Genomic DNA, 17,911 nt, shown 5'->3' with positions numbered 1-17,911 from the left:
GATCATTGGAGGAGAACAGGCTGAGTTCCCAGCATAGCTAGAGAACTGACCACGCTGTGCTCTCCTGCTTAGTGTGGTCCGTTTTTAATAGGAAAGCAGAGGGACTGGAATGAACACCAGGGATTTCACATAAAGGAAGCAATACACAGAGAACAATAGACTTTCTCATACAAGAACATGGTACAGCAGGCACATATCAGGAATATGATGTGTTGGGGTAACAAACGCTTTTAAGATTAATCCTAAAATATTATATATATTTTTCAAGCATTTATACATTTCATGAACAACCTCGAGAAGGTGACAAGGAGTCTTCAAAACCTGTGAACTGTGCATTCTATAAATGATATGAAAGTCATGATTAAAGATATTTATTATAATACATTGAAAATGAAAGGAGCCGGCTAGGAGAAGAACCCCACAGTTCTGTAAGTGGTGGGGCCAGTTTGGGGGTGAAGGGATGTGCATGCTGACCATGTTCAATGTTACACCCTAAATATGGATGGAACATGAAACATGGAGTTATCTTTAAACAAAGAATCCCTTTCCCAGAATCCTTTGAGAGAGACAACTCCCTCCCCACCTGTTGCTTTTTGTTGTACTGCTTGCTACAACTAGTGACTGTCATAGAAAAGGTTAAATACCCTATGACTGACCTACAGCGTTTTCTTTTTATAGTGTTCAGTCTCCTGTAGGGTGGCAATATAAGTCATGCTCCTATATTGTTCTTGTGTCTCCTAATGGACTTTGAGGAAAGTACAAAAATCCCAAAATGTCACACTGTCCACCTTTTTGCGTTCGATCATAAACTAACTTTTGTTTGGATATGTTCCAGGTGATGCACTTATGCATGAAGTGCGGTGTTCAGTTGAAAAGTCAGAGAAGCAAGATACAGAGAATAAAAGTTCTTTTATTGCATTTGCTCGAGTCTTCAGTGGGGTGGTACGCAGAGGGCAAAAGATATTTGTTTTGGGACCCAAATATGATCCAACAGCAGCACTGCCTAAGGTAATTTTTTTTTCTCTTTTCATTTTAGATTTCCACAAATATAAAAGTCGGTACTTGAACAAGTCTTGTTTTAACTTTACCACTCGAAATGTAGCTTTAATAAAAGATGCTGATTTTTTTTTTTTTTTACCATTCCCCAGAGTTTTACTGTCTTAAAAAGACCCTGTCGCAGAAAAAAAAAGGTTTCAAAGCACACAATAGTAAATTAAAGTTTCTAATACCTACCAGTACTGTTTCAGCAAATCTTTGCTCTATTGCTAAAGCCACTAGGATCTTTAGCTTTCAACACTTCCAAGTGGGTTCAAAAATTTCTCTTTAGGATTAATCAGTAATTTCCCTTTGGGGTTAATCAATAATTTCCCTTTTGGGTTAATCAGTAATTTCCCTTTGGGGTTAATCAATAATTTCCCTTTGGGATTAATAAAGTAATCTGAATCTGAATTCTGAATCTCTGCCTCTACCCACTGGACATTGTGATCCCATCCGCTGAGCAATGTAACTATTGTGTCCCCTTTGGAGCCTAATTTGTTCTATGAACATATAGGCCTCGTTCACACGGGGCGATGACAATCCCTGTCCAGGGCCATGTTTACCTGCATGGGCAAGCACAGGTGTTCCGTGCATCTCCGTGTGAGTAGTCCTATACATGTCTCTTGGAACAAAGTGGTTGCACGTACACAGCCACTGTGTCCCAATAAGACATTGGTGCGAGTGCGGGTCCCCTAACTCACCCAGGGAGCATTTGGGGCTGTGCACCCACACATATGTCATTTTGGGAGCAGCAGCTATGTCTGTGCAGCTGCTCCATCCCAATAGACAACAATGGAACTGCCGAAAGGGAGATACAACGGGACACCTGTGCAACCCTACGCCAGCAAAACATGGTCCTCCATGGAGCACACATATCAACGCCCTGTGTGAACAAGGCCTTAGACCTGAAGAAAAACCTTTTCAAGATACTTGAACTTTGAAGTAAACCTGTCACCAACCTGGTAATTTTAGACTAAGCATAAGATGAAAGAATGGATAAGTAGAGGCTACCTTTTGTGAAACCCAATCTGTGGATCCAGAAGTGTAGGTAGGTGGAGATTATTAGCAGATCGTGGCCTTTACTGTTAAAGTTCTGTTTTGCCCTGCTTCTTCTTGTCTCTCTTTTTAGTCAGCAAGCCCACCCATCATATTAAAGGACTTATAGAGAGACTTAGAAGGCAAAATAACGTGCAGACAAATGTGACTTTTACAAGAAATTTTTAGATTTGCATGTAGGTTCAACTGCCTGTATGTCTGGATCTATTGATCGTGTTGACATCTGGTTCTCACTGCAGGTAACACCTGCTTGCACATTTTTTTTTATCGTATACTCCATTTATAACAAGTTTCTTTTAAGCCAAGACTTGGCCAATGGACCTTTTACTACCCAGACTCTATATGCATCCTGCCCGTTGATGTACCCCAGTGTATGTGACAGAATACTGTTAATGAACAGTAAGCTTAAATTATAACCAAGATTATATAGTTGGTACATGCAGTTGCTCATGCCTTTCAAAAAAAGCAGACAAAATCAGCACTGACCAAGGGCAGTTGTACAAATAACTATTGGAATAACAAGGACTCCAACTAATCATATTATCTTGGTCTGTCTTGGGCTTCACACAAGCAAAATAATTAGACAGACTCTCGTAGATTTAGCTACAGCTGTATAGTGTAAGGGTTTACCTAATAAGATACATATTAAGGCTCGGTTCACACAGGGGCAACACGACTCTGGCCGCGACTTTGCGAGGCGACCTGGACACGACCTGAGGGCGACACCACAGCGCGACTTGGGGCGACTTACAAGGCGACTTCAAATCGCCTCCAGGACAGGTGACTTTCCAGTGGCCAATTAAACTACAATCAGCTCTGTGGGAGGGAGGGGGGAGGGAGGGGTTTGCTTGAGAAAACCATCTTCTCTTCCTGTATTGTTGCTTCAGTTAAGACACGATCCGACTTTGGAGGCGACTTCCATTGAAATCAATGGGTACAAGTCGCCTAGAAGTCGGATTGAAGTAGTACAGGAACCTTTTCTGAAGTCGGAGCGACTTCAGTAGCGTACATTAAGACGGCTCTCATTCACTTGAATGGAATTTCTGATGTCAAGCGACTTGGGGCGACTTGAGGTCTGACAAGTCGGATCCCAAGTCGCGGTAGTGTGAACCGGCACTAAAGGCAGATTTAACAGTTATTCCTGGGATGTCTCCATACTTATGGCCATTTGGTTTGGTGACTTTAATACCACCCTCAATCCAAGCTTAGATACATCAGTCTCCACTTCCAATCCCTCTATTCCTGACCAGGCAACAAGATTCGTATGCCTTCTACCAGATGGACGGGCCGCCAGACTCATGGAGACAGTGGAGGCCCGTCCATACGGGTCGCAGGGGTGCCGCCCCCCCTAATCCACGCGTCAGGCCCCTAATCTACATGCAGAGTGGCGGACACATGGATTCCAATGGGTGTTTTTTTTTTTTCTTTAGAAGCATGCGATTAGAATCAGTATAGACTTCATTATACTATTGAAATCACTTTTATCCTGGTTAATGGATATGGGGTTTGGTCCTCGAGTACCATTAGACCACTTCCCTTATTGGGCTACAATCCACATGTATAGTGATCCACCGAGTACTATATGGCGCCCAAATTCATGGTGGTTGACTTATACCCAAGGTTGATACATTGTGTTCCGAATGGTAATCCTTTTCCACTACCAATAATTATATTGCATCTCTTCTTCTGGTGTGGGAATCTTTTTTATCACCCATATCTCCATGCTCAAAAGCACCTATAACCAGGTTCTCACACAGGCTATGGAACAGCTGATGAATCTTGAAAACCTATTCATTAGAGACCCCTCAGTGGCACATGCCAGACATATAAAACTGGAGACTAGAGTAGTGGATCAACTTCATTTTGAAACATTTAGACAAAAATATATATTTTTGTTTTTAAACAATGCCTTTTTTAATATGGCGAATGCTTTGGTAAGCCTCTAGCCAACCTTATCCACCAAAATAGTAAAAAGGTCACTCAGAGCTGCGGCTATGTGTAATGTGTTTGCTGTTGCTTGCGCACACACACAAGGCACAGGCAGATACTTTGCACAGAGCTGCAGCTCTGAATGATCTTTTACTATTAAGAATGAACACGTAGCACTCATCATTCATTCACAATAGTGACAGATCACTCAGCTTAGAAAGGGGATGGGGATCATTGCTGGTTATACATCCTCCCACAGGAATGCCCCTAATTTGGGCTTCAAAAAGGAGTGCAGCTACAGCCAGCATTTAGAGGTGTGTTTATGGAACAATGGGTGATATATGCACTTTGTCCCTTGGACAGTTCAATAAATAAGCATGCCCCCCCATACCTTAAAGCAGTGTTTCTCAACTCCAGTCCTCAAGGCACACCAACAGGTCATGTTTTCAGGATTTCCACTATTTTGCACAGGTGATTTGATCAGTTTCACTGCCTTAGTAATTATCATAGCTGTTTCATCTGAGGGAAATCCTGAAAACATGACCTGTTGGTGCGCTTTGAGGACTGGAGTCGAGAAACACTGCCTTAAAGTTCAATTGTATCCCTACGCATAATAAAGCTGAACTCCAGGAATTCAGACACTTTTTAAAAATGTTCTGGATTACTATGGGTTAAGTCCAATGAAGTGTGTGCAATCTCATGGACATAACTCATTAAAATTAGCAATGTGAACAAGAGCCTCGGCTCTCTGGGGACTCTCCCTCCTCATCGACTTCCGCGGCTGTCAATCACAGCCAGTGAGCCAATCAGGAGATAGAGGGGGTGTGGCCAAGCCGTGGCTCTGTGTGTGAATGGACAAATGGAACAGCAGCTCGTGAGTGAGTGTGCTCGGGCACCCCCATAGCGAGCTGCTTACTGTGGGGGCACTCGGCAGGAGCCAGTAGACCTGGCGGGAGACCTGAGAAGAAGAGGACCAGGGGGTGCCCTGTGCAAAACCACTGCACAGAGCAGATAAGCATAAATGGTTTGTTATTTTTTAGGGAAAAAAATCTGCCTTTTAATATATATCTTATTAGGTAGACCCTTACACTATACAGCTGTAGCTAAATCTACGAGAGTCTGTCTAATCATTTTGCTTGTGTGAAGCCCAAGACAGACCAAAATAATATGATTAGTTGGAGTCCTTGTTATTCCAATAGTTATTCGATTCTTACAACTGCCCTTGGTCAGTGCTGGTTTTGTCTGCTTTTTTTTGAAAGGCATGAGCAACTGCATGTACCAACTATATAATCTTGGTCATACTTTAACTTACTGTTCATTAACAGTATTCTGTCACATACACTGGGGTACATCAACGGGCAGGATGTATTTAGAGTCTGGGTAGTAAAAGGTCCATTGGCCAAGTCTTGGCTTAAAAGAAACTTGTTATAAATGGAGTATACGATAAAAAAAATGTGCAAGCAGGTGTTACCTGCAGTGAGAACCAGATGTCAACAACATCAATAGATCCAGACATACTGGCAGTTGAACCTACATGCAAATCTAAAAATTTCTTGTAAAAGTCACATTGTCTGCACGGCATTTTGCCTTCTAAGTCTCTATATAAGTTCTTTAATATGATGGGTGGGCTTGCTGACCAAAAAGAGAGACAAGAAGAAGCAGAACTTTAACAGTAAAGGCGTGATACACCAATCCTATTCAGGGTCTCTTTAGGGCACAATCTTTTACTATTAAGAATAAACAGGCAGCTGTGACTCTTTGTGTGTCTGTCAGTGGCTGCTTGTACAGCGTGTGATATTTTTTACACTAAGATGAAAGTCTCCTTACCCGTACGTTAATCGGTTCGAGAATTATGTGACTGGGCTCCTATTTTTGAATGAGCGTTGAACAATGTTGGGCTTGTGCTGTGTATAATACAGCCCGACATTGCTGATTGCTCATAAAACTGAAAGATCAATCGTGCAGCTGCATCATCCAGAATTATCACTCACAAATCAGTCTCCTGTCTAGCAGCGTTGTCTGACAAGAAGGGGACACCTGTCCGACTATGCTGCTTAGAAACTTGGGGATGGATTTGAATGGGACCAAGTGCTATATGCATTTGGTCATCTAGGAAAAAAAACAATAAAATGTGTAATAATAGATCTTTTCTAAACCCGTTAAGACATTGACCTGCTTTTAATAGTCCAGATTTAGGTTTATTAGGATGGAGATGCACTATCTTTGCCCACTGCTGGTGGGGCTGCAAACTATAGAACAGGAAAGCCAAATAGACAGTTGGGGTTCTCTAGCTAATAGAATTCACATGCTTTTCAGTTACATCAAGGGTCAGCAACCTTTTTTCGACTTAAGAGCCGGATTCAATGTGAATGCATGGAGGGCCGCATTCACCTGCTAATGAATTAAGATAATAATAATCCCCCTTTACATTACACAGCCCCCGCACCTCTGGACCCCTTTACATTACACAGCCCTGCACCTTTGGTTCCCTTTACATTACACAGGCCCCTGCACCTCTGGACCCCTTTACATTACACAGCCCTGCACCTATGGTTCCCTTTACATTTCACAGACCCCTGCACCTCTGGACCCCTGTACATTACACAGGCCCCACATCTCTGGACCCCTTTACATTACACAGCCCCCGCACCTCTGGACCCCTTTACATTACACAGCCCCCGTACCTCTGGACCCGTTTACATCACACAGCCCCCTTGCATATTACACAGCCCCCCCTACACACACCCCTTGCATATTACACAGCCCCCCTACACACACCCCCTGCGTATTACACAGCCCCCCCCCCCCCACAGCTCTGCCCTTTCCTACCTTGCCCCATGCAGCAAGGGAGACAGAGCAGAGTGGAGCAGGAAGCTGAATGAGCACACGGGAGAGACGCACAGCAGCGCTGATAAGACAGCGAGAGCTTCCGAAGTTCATTTTTCATATTACCAAGCTGATTATTATTTGCTAAGACCACCTAGCATCCAATCACCTGGAAAGTTAACTCCAGAAGCTCCCGCTGTCTTATCAGCACTACTGTGTGTCTCTCCCGTGTTCTCATTCAGCTTCCTGTTCCCTGCTCCTCCTTGCTCTTACTTAAAATGTCATAGGTTGCCGACCCTGAGCTACATCTTCAAGTTGGATTACAAAAACTTCACACTGTGCCCAAATCATAGCGTATTCTTTCTATATTTGTTACCCATAAACGGTATTTCTAATGATGTCTGGTAAGTCCCCAGTCAAATAAAATGCGAGATCTGATGGCATCTATATTCATATATTATCTTTTTACATCTCTGGTATTTCTAATGTAAGATAGCTGAAAGGGAAATTGGATAGACTTTTAGGCTTCAGTTCTGTGTCACATCTAGCAGATCTACACCACTTCAAATATTGTTGTTTCTTATGATCAGATGTGCTGTGGTGACAATTTGGTGAGTGGGAGATGCTAGTCCAAGCTTACGCCAAACAAACATATGTTCTCATAATAGCTCAGAGAGCTCATACATATTTCTCTCACTGATTAATGTACGGTTATGCAGACTTTCATCTTACTGTTAAAAGTATCACAGGCAGCATTTTGTTGGTGGCTGTAACCGCTTACATATGTGGCAGAATAAAGGCCCAGTTCAGCATGTGACAAGTAGGAAGTGGACAGACTACTTAGCTAAATTTTCAATAGAGAGCCATTTATTTTGAAGCTTGTAATTGATACAGATTTGTAACTGCTGATTTGCCATATGGTTAACAGAAGGAGAAGATGGCAAGTCTAGAAAATGTTATCTTTATACAAATGTTCATGTTACTTATGATTGATGGTGCTAGAAAGAAGCCTGTTGCATAGGTCTATCGTATGGTCTCTGCTGTGTTGCTTGGTTTGCCATCACTGTGCTGCTTGCTACATATATATATATATATATATATATATATATATATATATATATATATATATATATATATATATATATATATATATATATATATATATATATATATCTCTCTCTCGAGTATAATAAGTATTGAACACATCACCGGTGCTATTGACATGAACTGTTCACCACGTCGCTAACAACCCATGCAATCCTTACATACAAAGAAACCAAAACAAATAAATCCATTAATTAACTTATGTGTAATAAAATGGAATTACACAGGGACAAAGTATTGAACACATGAAGAAAGGAAGGTGCAAAAAGGCATGGAAAGCCAAGTATCAGACAGAGACAGAAGTATAGTTAAATCACACTTGTTTAATAATAATAATAATAATAATAAAGTAAACAGAGTAAGCGTAGTCAAAACAAGCCAGAGTTCAGTAACCAGATCCGGTAGTCAGCCAAGCAAATGTCAGAGAGCCAGAGATAAACGTAGTAGTACAGAAAGCAGGCTCAGGAGCCAGAAGGAACGTCAGCCGAGCAAGTCTTCAACAGGAATGCAGGAGAAAGTCTCTGTGATGTTGACAAAGGCGAAGGCAGAGATCAAGTGAGCTGGACGACTTTAAGTAGGCAGGACTGACGAGCAGAATCAACAACAGCTGGGTAACTGTGGAGAGAAATGGGAGCTGGCAATTAGCCGACATCTGAGCGGCCAGCTAAGAGAAGGAAGGGCTGAGCCCAGCCCTGACACCAAGACACCAGCTGAAATCTATCAGTCATTAAAAAGCAATCCTGTCCCTTGTTAGTGCAAATTAAAGCGGAGTTCCACACAAAAATGGAACTTCCGCTTTTCGGAACCCTCCCCCCCTCCGGTGTCACATTTGGCACCTTTCAGGGGGGTGCAGATACCTGTCTAAGACAGGTATTTGCACCCACTTCTGGCATAGACTCCCATGGGAATCTATGCCTCTTCCCGTCCCCACCGCGCTGTCTGCTGGGAACACACAGCTCCCAGGAGAGAGCGGGGACCACTAGGGACGCGCAGCGCGACTCGCACATGTGCAGTAGGGAACCGGGAAGTGAAGCTGCAACGCTTCACTTCCTGATTCCCTCACCTAGGATGGCGGCGGCAGCTGCCGAGAACCAAGCGGGTTCTCGGCGTCCCCTGCCAACATCGCTGGACCCTGGGACAGGTAAGTAACCATGTATTAAAAGTCAGCAGCTGCAGTATTTGTAGCTGCTGGCTTTTAATATTTTTTTTTTTTTGGCGGTGTGGGTGAACCCCCGCTTTAATATCAGCTGGTTCAGTCTCAACTGATGGCCTATAAAAAGGTGCCTCATTACCAAGGTGTCACACAAGAAACATCTTATGATGGGTAAAAGCAAAGAGCTTCCTCAAGACCTTTGCAACCTTATTGTTGCAAAACATACTGATGGCATTGATTACAGAACGATTTACAAACTTCTGAATGTTTCACTGAGCACTGTTGGGGCCATAATCCGGAAGTGGAAAGAACATAATTTCACCATAAACAGGCCACGACCAGGTGCGCCTCGCAAGATTTCTGACAGAGGAGTGAAAAATATGAGAAGAGTTGTCCAAGAGCCAAGGACCACTTGTGGAGAGCTTCAGAAAGACCTGGAATTAACAGGTACAATTGTTTTAAAGAAAACAATAAGTAATGCACTCAACCGCCATGGCCTGTATGCACGCTCACCACGCAAGACTCCATTGCTGAAGAAAAAACTTGTTGAAGCTCACTGAAAGTTTTCCGCACATCATTTAGACAAGTCTGTGAAATACTTAGAGAATATAGTCTGGTCAGATGAGAACAGAATTAAACTCTTTGGATGCCACAATATACACCATGTTTGGAGCTCAGATGGCACTGCACATCACCCCAAAAACACCCCCCATACCAACAGTGAAGTTTGGAGGTGGGAACATCATGGTGTGGGGTTGTTTTTCAGCATTTGGTACTGGCAAACTGCATGTCATTGAAGGAAGGATGAATGGAAAAATGTACCAAGACATTCTTGATCACAATTTGCTGCCATTTACCAGGATGATGAAGATGAAACAAGGGTGGACATTTCAGCAAGACAATCATCCCAAACACAAAGCCAGCGAAACTCCAAATTGGTTTCAAAGAAAGAAAATAAAGCTGCTAGAATGTCCCAGCCAATCATCTGACTTGAATCCAATAGAAAATCTATGGAAACAACTAAATATCAGAGTTCATTGTAGAGACCCACAAAACCTTCAAGATTTGATTGATTTGTGTGGAAGAATGGACCAAAATCACACCTGAGCAACACATGCAACTAGTTTCTCCATACAGGAGGCGTCTTGAAGCTGTCATTACCAACAAAGGATTTTTTACAAAGTATTAAATAAATTTGCAGTTAGCGTGTTGAATGCTTTTTCCCTGTGCAATTTTATTACACAAAACTTCATTTCTGAATTATTATTTTTTTTTCTTTGTATGTATGGATTGCATGGGTTGTTACTGACATGTGGTGAAAATTTCATGTCAATAGCACAATAGCACCTTTATAAATATATTTACCTAGAAACATGATGACGTGTTCAATACTTATTTTACCTGCTGTATATAAAATTCCATATTACTGTTCCTTTATATTTTTGTAATTCTTCACTTTGCTGAGACTTTTTGTCCTCCACTTTCACATTTTGGTGGTTGTCATGGGTGGCATGTACCCTACCCACACAAATCCCCCATATGTACAAGATAGTGGCTAGATAACAGCTTAGCAGCACTAGGGTCGTCAGTTTAAATTCCAACCTCCAATACCTTCATATAGTTTGCATGTTCTCTCTGTGCCTGCATGGGTTTCCTCCGGTTACTCCGGTTTCCTTCTACACCCCAAAGACATGCTGGTAGGTTCATTGGCTCCTGTCTAAATTGGTATGCATGAATGTGAATTAAGGACCTTAGATTGTAATCTCCTTGAGTGCACTGATGTGAATTTACAATATATGTAAAGTGCTGTAAAAATTGACAGCACAATATAAGTACCTGAAATAAATAAAAATAAAGAAATGTCTCTTTAGCATCTGAGTGTTGCCTGCTGCTATGCCCATGTTATATGTCTGTATGTTGTATGTCTATGCCATCCAATACTATGAATAATAAAGTTTGAGATATTAGTGCAGCACCGTCAGCTCACAACAGGAAGTTAGAAGTTCCTAGATTACTGGCAGGATCAACAGGTATTTTCTGTACTTTCAGCATGTACTGCATATTTATTTATAATTTTGCTCATGTATACAGTTACAATATCTGCATCCCACAGCCTTCTAACTCTGGGAATTCCATTCCATGTGCAGAGCTGTCATCTTAACGGCATGCTATTTTTTTTATAGCTGTACTCTATTAAAGGATTTTTTTTTCTTTTTGCATATGTACATAGGTCCAACTTAGACCAGTGCTAATATTCATATACATATCTATTCATATGGTGGGACTCCTGTGGTTGCAGAGATTAACTTTAGTAGATGACGATACTATAGTATTTTCTGCTGTCTTCTGGTTTCTGTGTCCCAGGTGCCATTCACAGGACACCCTGAACTTTTCTCTCTTAATGCCAAATGTTCTCTGATTCGGCAATGGGGAGAGGCAGAGAGGTGGCTTCACGTTCTCTACCTTGTCCAATCATGGAATGCTTGGCGATCACTGAAAAAAATTCAAGGCGTTCTGTGAATGTCACCCATGCTAAACGAGCAACCACCTATGGTTACTATGTAGCAGAGATGCTGCTCAGAACGGGACCTGAAAGACAGTAGCTATCATGGTAGTATTGATACCTCCCACCAGAGGCGTAGCTTGAAGCTTGTGGGCCCTGATGCAGAAGTTGACCTGGGCCCCCCCTACTTCCAACGTGCGTGCAGATACATCCACCGCATGCCAAGATACTCAAAGTGGCTTAAGAGTTTTGAGTTCCCAGAGTTCCTCTTTACAGCAGAGGACAGGGATTACCGCTGGGGAATCAGAGGACAGGGACCCCTGGCAGGTCACTTGGCAGAGCTCTTTTCCCATCCCTGCACTATTTACAGCCCCCCCCCCCCACACACACACACACACACACTACACAGGGCTAAAATCACATTCCTTTCAACACAGTCTATCAGTCTTCACAGGGTGTATCTGTCTTTTATGTTCTGACCTGTGAAATTCTCTGGTCAGAACGGCAGTGTAGTTGCAGTAGGCAGATACACCCTGTACAGATCATGGCTGACTGGCTGTGTTGTAAAGGAATGTGGTTTCTGCAGAGGAGGAACAGTATAGAGTGCTGTAATGGGAAAGAAGCTCAGCAGCTGGGCATAGCATGCAGGGTGGAGGGGTGGTCAGGGGGCTTTGGGGGGGATGGGCAGCGCCATGTGACACAAAATCTGGAGCCTACAGCCCTTCAGGGAGGAGGTGTTAAGGGATTGGTTTTAGCAATTTCTGAAGGTTTCTCCGTCAGTGTTGGCAGGTAGATCACCTCCTGGAGGTGTGTGTCTTTTCCCCAGTTGTCAGGGAATTGGGGTAAGTAGACATCCCCGGGTGGGGAGTACAGAGAATCCCAGCTGGTGACTAGGAGGCACTGAGCGGTGTCTTACCTCACCAGTGACATCGGTCCCATCGTGGCTACAGGACGGCACTCTCCTCCTCTTGCCTCGCTGAGCTCGGTTACCATTCCATGTTGCCAGCACACAGCACAGACACTTCCCCATCCTTGGCTGTTCTCACCTCGTGCTCCTCTCCATTCAGGAAATGGCTCACAGCTTCTCCCCAGCCAATGAGAACAGAGGGGTGTGGACTATGGAAGGCAAAGTAGAAGCCCAGTACTGGAGCGTGGCTGTGGAGCCCTAGGGCAGATCGGAGCTGGACTTTTTGGAGGATATGATAAAATAACAGGGTGGCTGCAGGGGCCCCCTGGAGCTAGGGGCGGGGTTGCGATTGTGACTCCTGCAAACCCTTATGCTATGCCCATGCCTCCTACCATGTTTCTCCACTTCCCCAGTGGTTCCACAGGTTTGGCGTATGTATTTTTCAAATTGGTCAAAGCTGTAGCAATGTAACAATGCAAAAAAAAAAAAAACTGAAGTTCAGCATTAACAGTGTAAAGAGAAATAAGAAAATCAGGAGCATTGGGCTAAAATTCAAATTGGCAATGTCATATCTCTGTATTAATGGCTTGGCTTGCTCATTCCAATCTATTTTATAGATCTGTATGAATTCTGCCTTTTAGGCTGGAAGAGGTCCATGCACACGTGCTAGAGGTAGTTGGACAGCAAACCTGCTTGGCATTCTTTAAAAAGAAGCAAAAATAATTTGATCCAATGTGTAATGGACACCATCTGTTGTAAGGTTGCAGGGTATGTTTTAACAGAAGGTTATATGCTGGAGCTGAGCAATTCCATTACTTACTGTGATTTCAGTAGTGACAGGATCTTTACATTGCCAAGTCCTTACTCTACTCCTCAGTTCAGGTTGGGAGCTTAGCAATGAGGCTGGCCTTGTGCAAAGATTTTGTTACAGGAATAGTATCCTGTTAGTGAAAGGCAGCAGGAGGCTAGCTGAATGCAAATTTTAGTTGCGAGTGCTTTTTTTTCTTTTTTAATAATTTGCCTTTTGTATATTGTTTTTGTAAGACGATATGTACAAAGCCTCTACACATTATCTGTAATCGGAAATATACTGCGTATATATACAATATACAGTACTTGACCGCGAGATTGTGTTTCCAGCGCGATCCCATTGCGCTGTTTCTCAGCGACGGGGTACTGTGCATGTCGCGCTGGCTCGCTGATCGGGAAAGGAAAACTTTTTTCCTTTTCGCGATGAGCGACAGGCAGTGCTGACAGCTGTCTGGCATGAATCATGAGGGGGAATGCCACGCCAAATTTTAAATGAAAACACCGGTGTGGGTTCCCCCCAGGGGCATACCAGGCCCTTAGGTCTGGTACAGATTGTAAGGGGAACCCCCTACGCTGAAAAATCGGCGTGGGGGTCCCCCCAAATCCATACCAGACCCTTATCTGAGCACGCAGCCTGGCCGGTCAGGAAAGGGGGTGGGGACGAGCGAGCGCCCCCCTCCTGAGCTGTACCAGGCCGCATGCCCTCAACATGGGGGGTGGGCGCTTTGGGGGAGGGGGGCGCCCTGCGGGCTACCCCACCCCAAAGCACCTTGTCCCCTTGTTGATGAGGACAAGGGCCTCTTCCCAACAACCCTGGCCGTTGGTTGTCGGGGTCTGCGGGCGGGGGGCTTTTCGGAATCCGGGAGCCCCCTTTAATAAGGGGGCCCCCAGATCCCGGCCCCCCACCCTATGTGAATGAGTATGGGGTACATGGTACCCCTACCCATTCACCTAGGGAAAAAAAGTGTCATTAAAAAAAAAACACTACACAGGTTTTAATAGTAATTTATTAGGCAGCTCCGGGGGTCTTCTTCCGACTTTGGGGGTCTTCTGCCAACTTCTGGGGTCTTCTGCCAACTTTGGGGGTCTCTCAGGCCTCTTCTCCCTCCTCTCCGGTGTCGTCTCCGTGCTCTCTGGTTCTTCTCCGGTGCCTTCTTCCTTCTGCCGGGCTCCTCCGCTATCTTCTGCTCTTTTGCCGCTCTTTTGCTAACGGTCTTCTGCGCTGTCTTGTCCCCTCTTCTCTTCCAGAAATGTTGACATGACGCTCTCTCCTGCTGGAATGCTGTGTGTGAGCTGCGCAGCCATTTATATAGGCAATGACCCCGCCCCCTTGTGATGTCACGGTCCCAGCATGCGCAGGGTCTCTGGGGTCACGCCCCCTTATAACGCCAGAGTCCCTGCGCATGCTGGGACTGTGACGTCACAAGGGGGCGGGGTCATCGCTTATATAAATGGCTGCGCAGCTCGCAGACAGCATTACAGCAGGAGAGAGCGTCGTGTCAACATCTCTGGAAGAGAAGAGGGGACAAGACAGCGTGGAAGACCGGGCTCCTCCGCTAGCAAAAGAGCGGCAAAAGAGCAGAAGATAGCGGAGGAGCCCGGCAGAAGGAAGAAGGCACTGGAGAAGAACCAGAGAGCGTGGAGACGACACCGGAGAGAGGGAGAAGAGGCCTGAGAGACCCCAGAAGTTGGCAGAAGACCCCAGAAGTCGGAAGAAGACCCCCAAAGTCAGGAAGAAGACCCCCGGAGCTGCCTAATAAATTACTTTTAAAACCTGTGTAGTGTGTTTTTTTTTTTACAGACACTTTTTTCCCCTAGGTGAATGGGTAGGGGTACCATGTACCCCATACTCATTCACATAGGGTGGGGGGCCGGGATTCCGATAAGCCCCCCGCCCGCAGACCCCGACAACCAACGGCCAGGGTTGTCGGGAAGAGGCCCTTGTCCTCATCAACATGGGGACAAGATGCTTTGGGTTGGGGGATCCCGCATGTTGATTTCATGCGGCCTGGTACAGCTCAGGAGGGGGGCGCGCTCGTCCCCACCCCCTTTCCTGACCGGCCAGGCTGCGTGCTCGGATAAGGGTCTGGTATAGATTTGGGGGGGCCCCACGACGATTTTTCGGCGTAGGGGGTTCCCCTTACAATCCGTACCAGACTTAAGAGCCTGGTATGCCCCTGGGGGGGAACCCACGCCGGTTTTTTCATTTAAAATTTGACGCAGCGTTCCCCCTCATGATTCATACCAGACAGCTGTCAGCACTGCCTGTCGCTCATCGCGAAAGGAAAAAAAAGTTTTCCTTTCCCGATCAGCGAGCCAGCTCAGCGCTGGCTCCTGTGTCCAGTGTAGAATGTTAAGGGGCATGTAAAAAATGAATTAAACTAATAAAAAAAAAAGGATCCCTGTGGGAATGTGTTTTTTAGTATTGTAAAGTTTAAAAGAATATAATTTTTAAGAGCGGTGACTTTTATATGCTTACATGTTTTCGTTAATGTGTTTTTATTTTGCAACAAGTAGGTTTTCCCTGTAGTGACTAAACTGGCAGTATAATCAGCATATAAGAAGTATATTGTTTTCAGTAAAGCAGGCCATACATTATGGTTGAAGGAAAGAAAATAGCTTGATTCCCTCATCAAACCCAACAGGCTGGTTGTACTGAATTCAATCAACAGGTCGATTTCAGTACAGCCAGTCTGCCAATAATACATGGATCGAATTTCGTCTGGTTTCTGCTGAAACGGCTGAATTTCGATCCATCAATGACAGCTTTAGTCTGAGTTGATCCTGCAGATTTTCATTGTGATGCTTAGTGTTATAAAAAAGGAAAATTTCCCCGTGGGTTTTTTTAGCAGCAATTATGAGTCAACAAAATTATAAAAAATATATGAATAATTTTATTATTTATTATTTTATTTTTTGATAATAAAATTATTCATATATTTTTTATAATTTTGTTGACTCATAATTGCTGCTAAAAAACTCCACGGGGAAATTTTCCTTTTTTACAACATTTTGTCATTCGGGGTGTGCAGCCTCTCAGACTCTGTACATGTGTCATATGTTATAGTTCATTGTGATACTTTAACCACTTCAATACTGGGCATTTTCCCCCCTTCCTGCCCAGGCCAATTTTCAGCTTTCAGAGCTGTCGCTGTTTAAATGACAATTGCGCGGTCGTGCTACACTGTACCCAAACAAAATTTTTTCATTTTCTTCCCACAAATAGAGCTTTCTTTTGGTGGTATTTGATCACCTCTGCGGTTTTTATTTTTTGCTAAACAAATAAAAAAAGACCGAAAATTTTGAAAAAAAAAAGTTTTCTCCTTTACTGATGGGCACTGATGAGGTGGCACCGATGAGCATGGATGAGGTAATATGCAGCACTGATGGGCACTCATAGACGGCACAGATGGGCACTAATAGATGGCACTGATGGGTACTTATGGGTGACACTGATAGGTGGCACTGATGGGCATGGATGGGCACTGATAGGTGGCACTGATAGGTAGCACTGATGGGTGGCACTGATGGACACTGATAAGTGGCAGTGGTTGACACTGATAGATGGCACTGATTGGCATCACTGATTAGGAGGCACTGGCAGGTATTGCTGGTGGGCACTGATTGGCAGCATGTGTGGGCACACATTGCCACCCATGGCCACCAGGGATGCAATACCTGGTGGTCATCAGTGGTGGCCATCCCTGGTGGTCCTGGGTGGGCATCCGAGGGGGGGCTGCGCTGATGAACAATCAGCGCAGACCCCCCCTGTCAGGAGAGCCGCCGATTGGCTCTCCTCTACTTGCATCTGTCAGACGCGAGTGAGGAAAAGCCAATAAACAGCTCTTCCTGTTTACATCGTGATCAGCCATATTTGGACACTGCTTATCATGTGGTAAAGAGTCTCCGTCAGAGACTCTTTACCTAGATCGGAGTTGCGGTGTGTCAGACTGACACGCCGCAACAACGTTCGCCGGGATGTGCGCCCCCGAGGGCGCGCAGTGGCTTGTTATCCTGACCAGGTCATATGACGTCCGGTCAGGATATTGCAACCACTTTGCTGAAGTCATTTTGCTATATGGCGGGCGGCAAGTGGTTAAAGAGCCGTAAAGCACAACACTATTCTGTAATACTATGCAGCAACTGCAGTATGTACTGTTTATGCTAGGGATTTGCGATTAGCGAACCTCCAGCTGTTGCAAAACTACAAGTCTAATCATGCCTCTGCCTCTGGGTGTCATATTTGTGGCTGTCAGAGTCTTGCTATGCCTCATGGGACTTGCAACAGCTGGAGGCCCGCTAATTGCATATCCCTGGTGTATGCCAACATACTTCATAAATATGAGGGATGTTCAAGTCAAACCAGGACTTTTAATTTTCCAGGTATAAAAAGGGATGCTAGCGTGGTGGCACTACACTAAGTAGTAAGTGGCAAGTGTGGCCTATTACTGATAGGCGGAGCACAGAGACCGTTAATCAAGATGGCAGAGAACATTGTTAGTACGTGGATAGAACAGCATGTGGTTTCTTGGGAACATTGTTAGTACGTGGATAGAACAGCATGAAGTTTCTTGGGAACGAAGGC

General features: G+C 44.5%; 1 protein-coding gene across 1 annotated transcript in view; it reads left to right on the top strand.

Annotated features, from left to right (window-relative positions):
• The window catches only part of EFL1 (elongation factor like GTPase 1), a 556,540-nt gene that overhangs the window by 210,170 nt on the left and 328,459 nt on the right, over positions 1-17,911 (top strand). The window contains exon 14 of the mRNA XM_073618573.1: positions 836-1,008. Within this exon, the coding sequence (XP_073474674.1) occupies positions 836-1,008 (173 nt within the window). The remainder of the gene's footprint in view (positions 1-835; positions 1,009-17,911) is intronic.

This window comes from Aquarana catesbeiana, linkage group LG03 (assembly GCF_042186555.1).
Source record: "Aquarana catesbeiana isolate 2022-GZ linkage group LG03, ASM4218655v1, whole genome shotgun sequence".
In the NCBI taxonomy this organism is placed as follows: domain Eukaryota; kingdom Metazoa; phylum Chordata; class Amphibia; order Anura; family Ranidae; genus Aquarana; species Aquarana catesbeiana.
The sequence above is the reverse complement of the archived record's forward strand: the minus strand, read 5'-3'. Positions and strand labels throughout refer to the sequence as shown.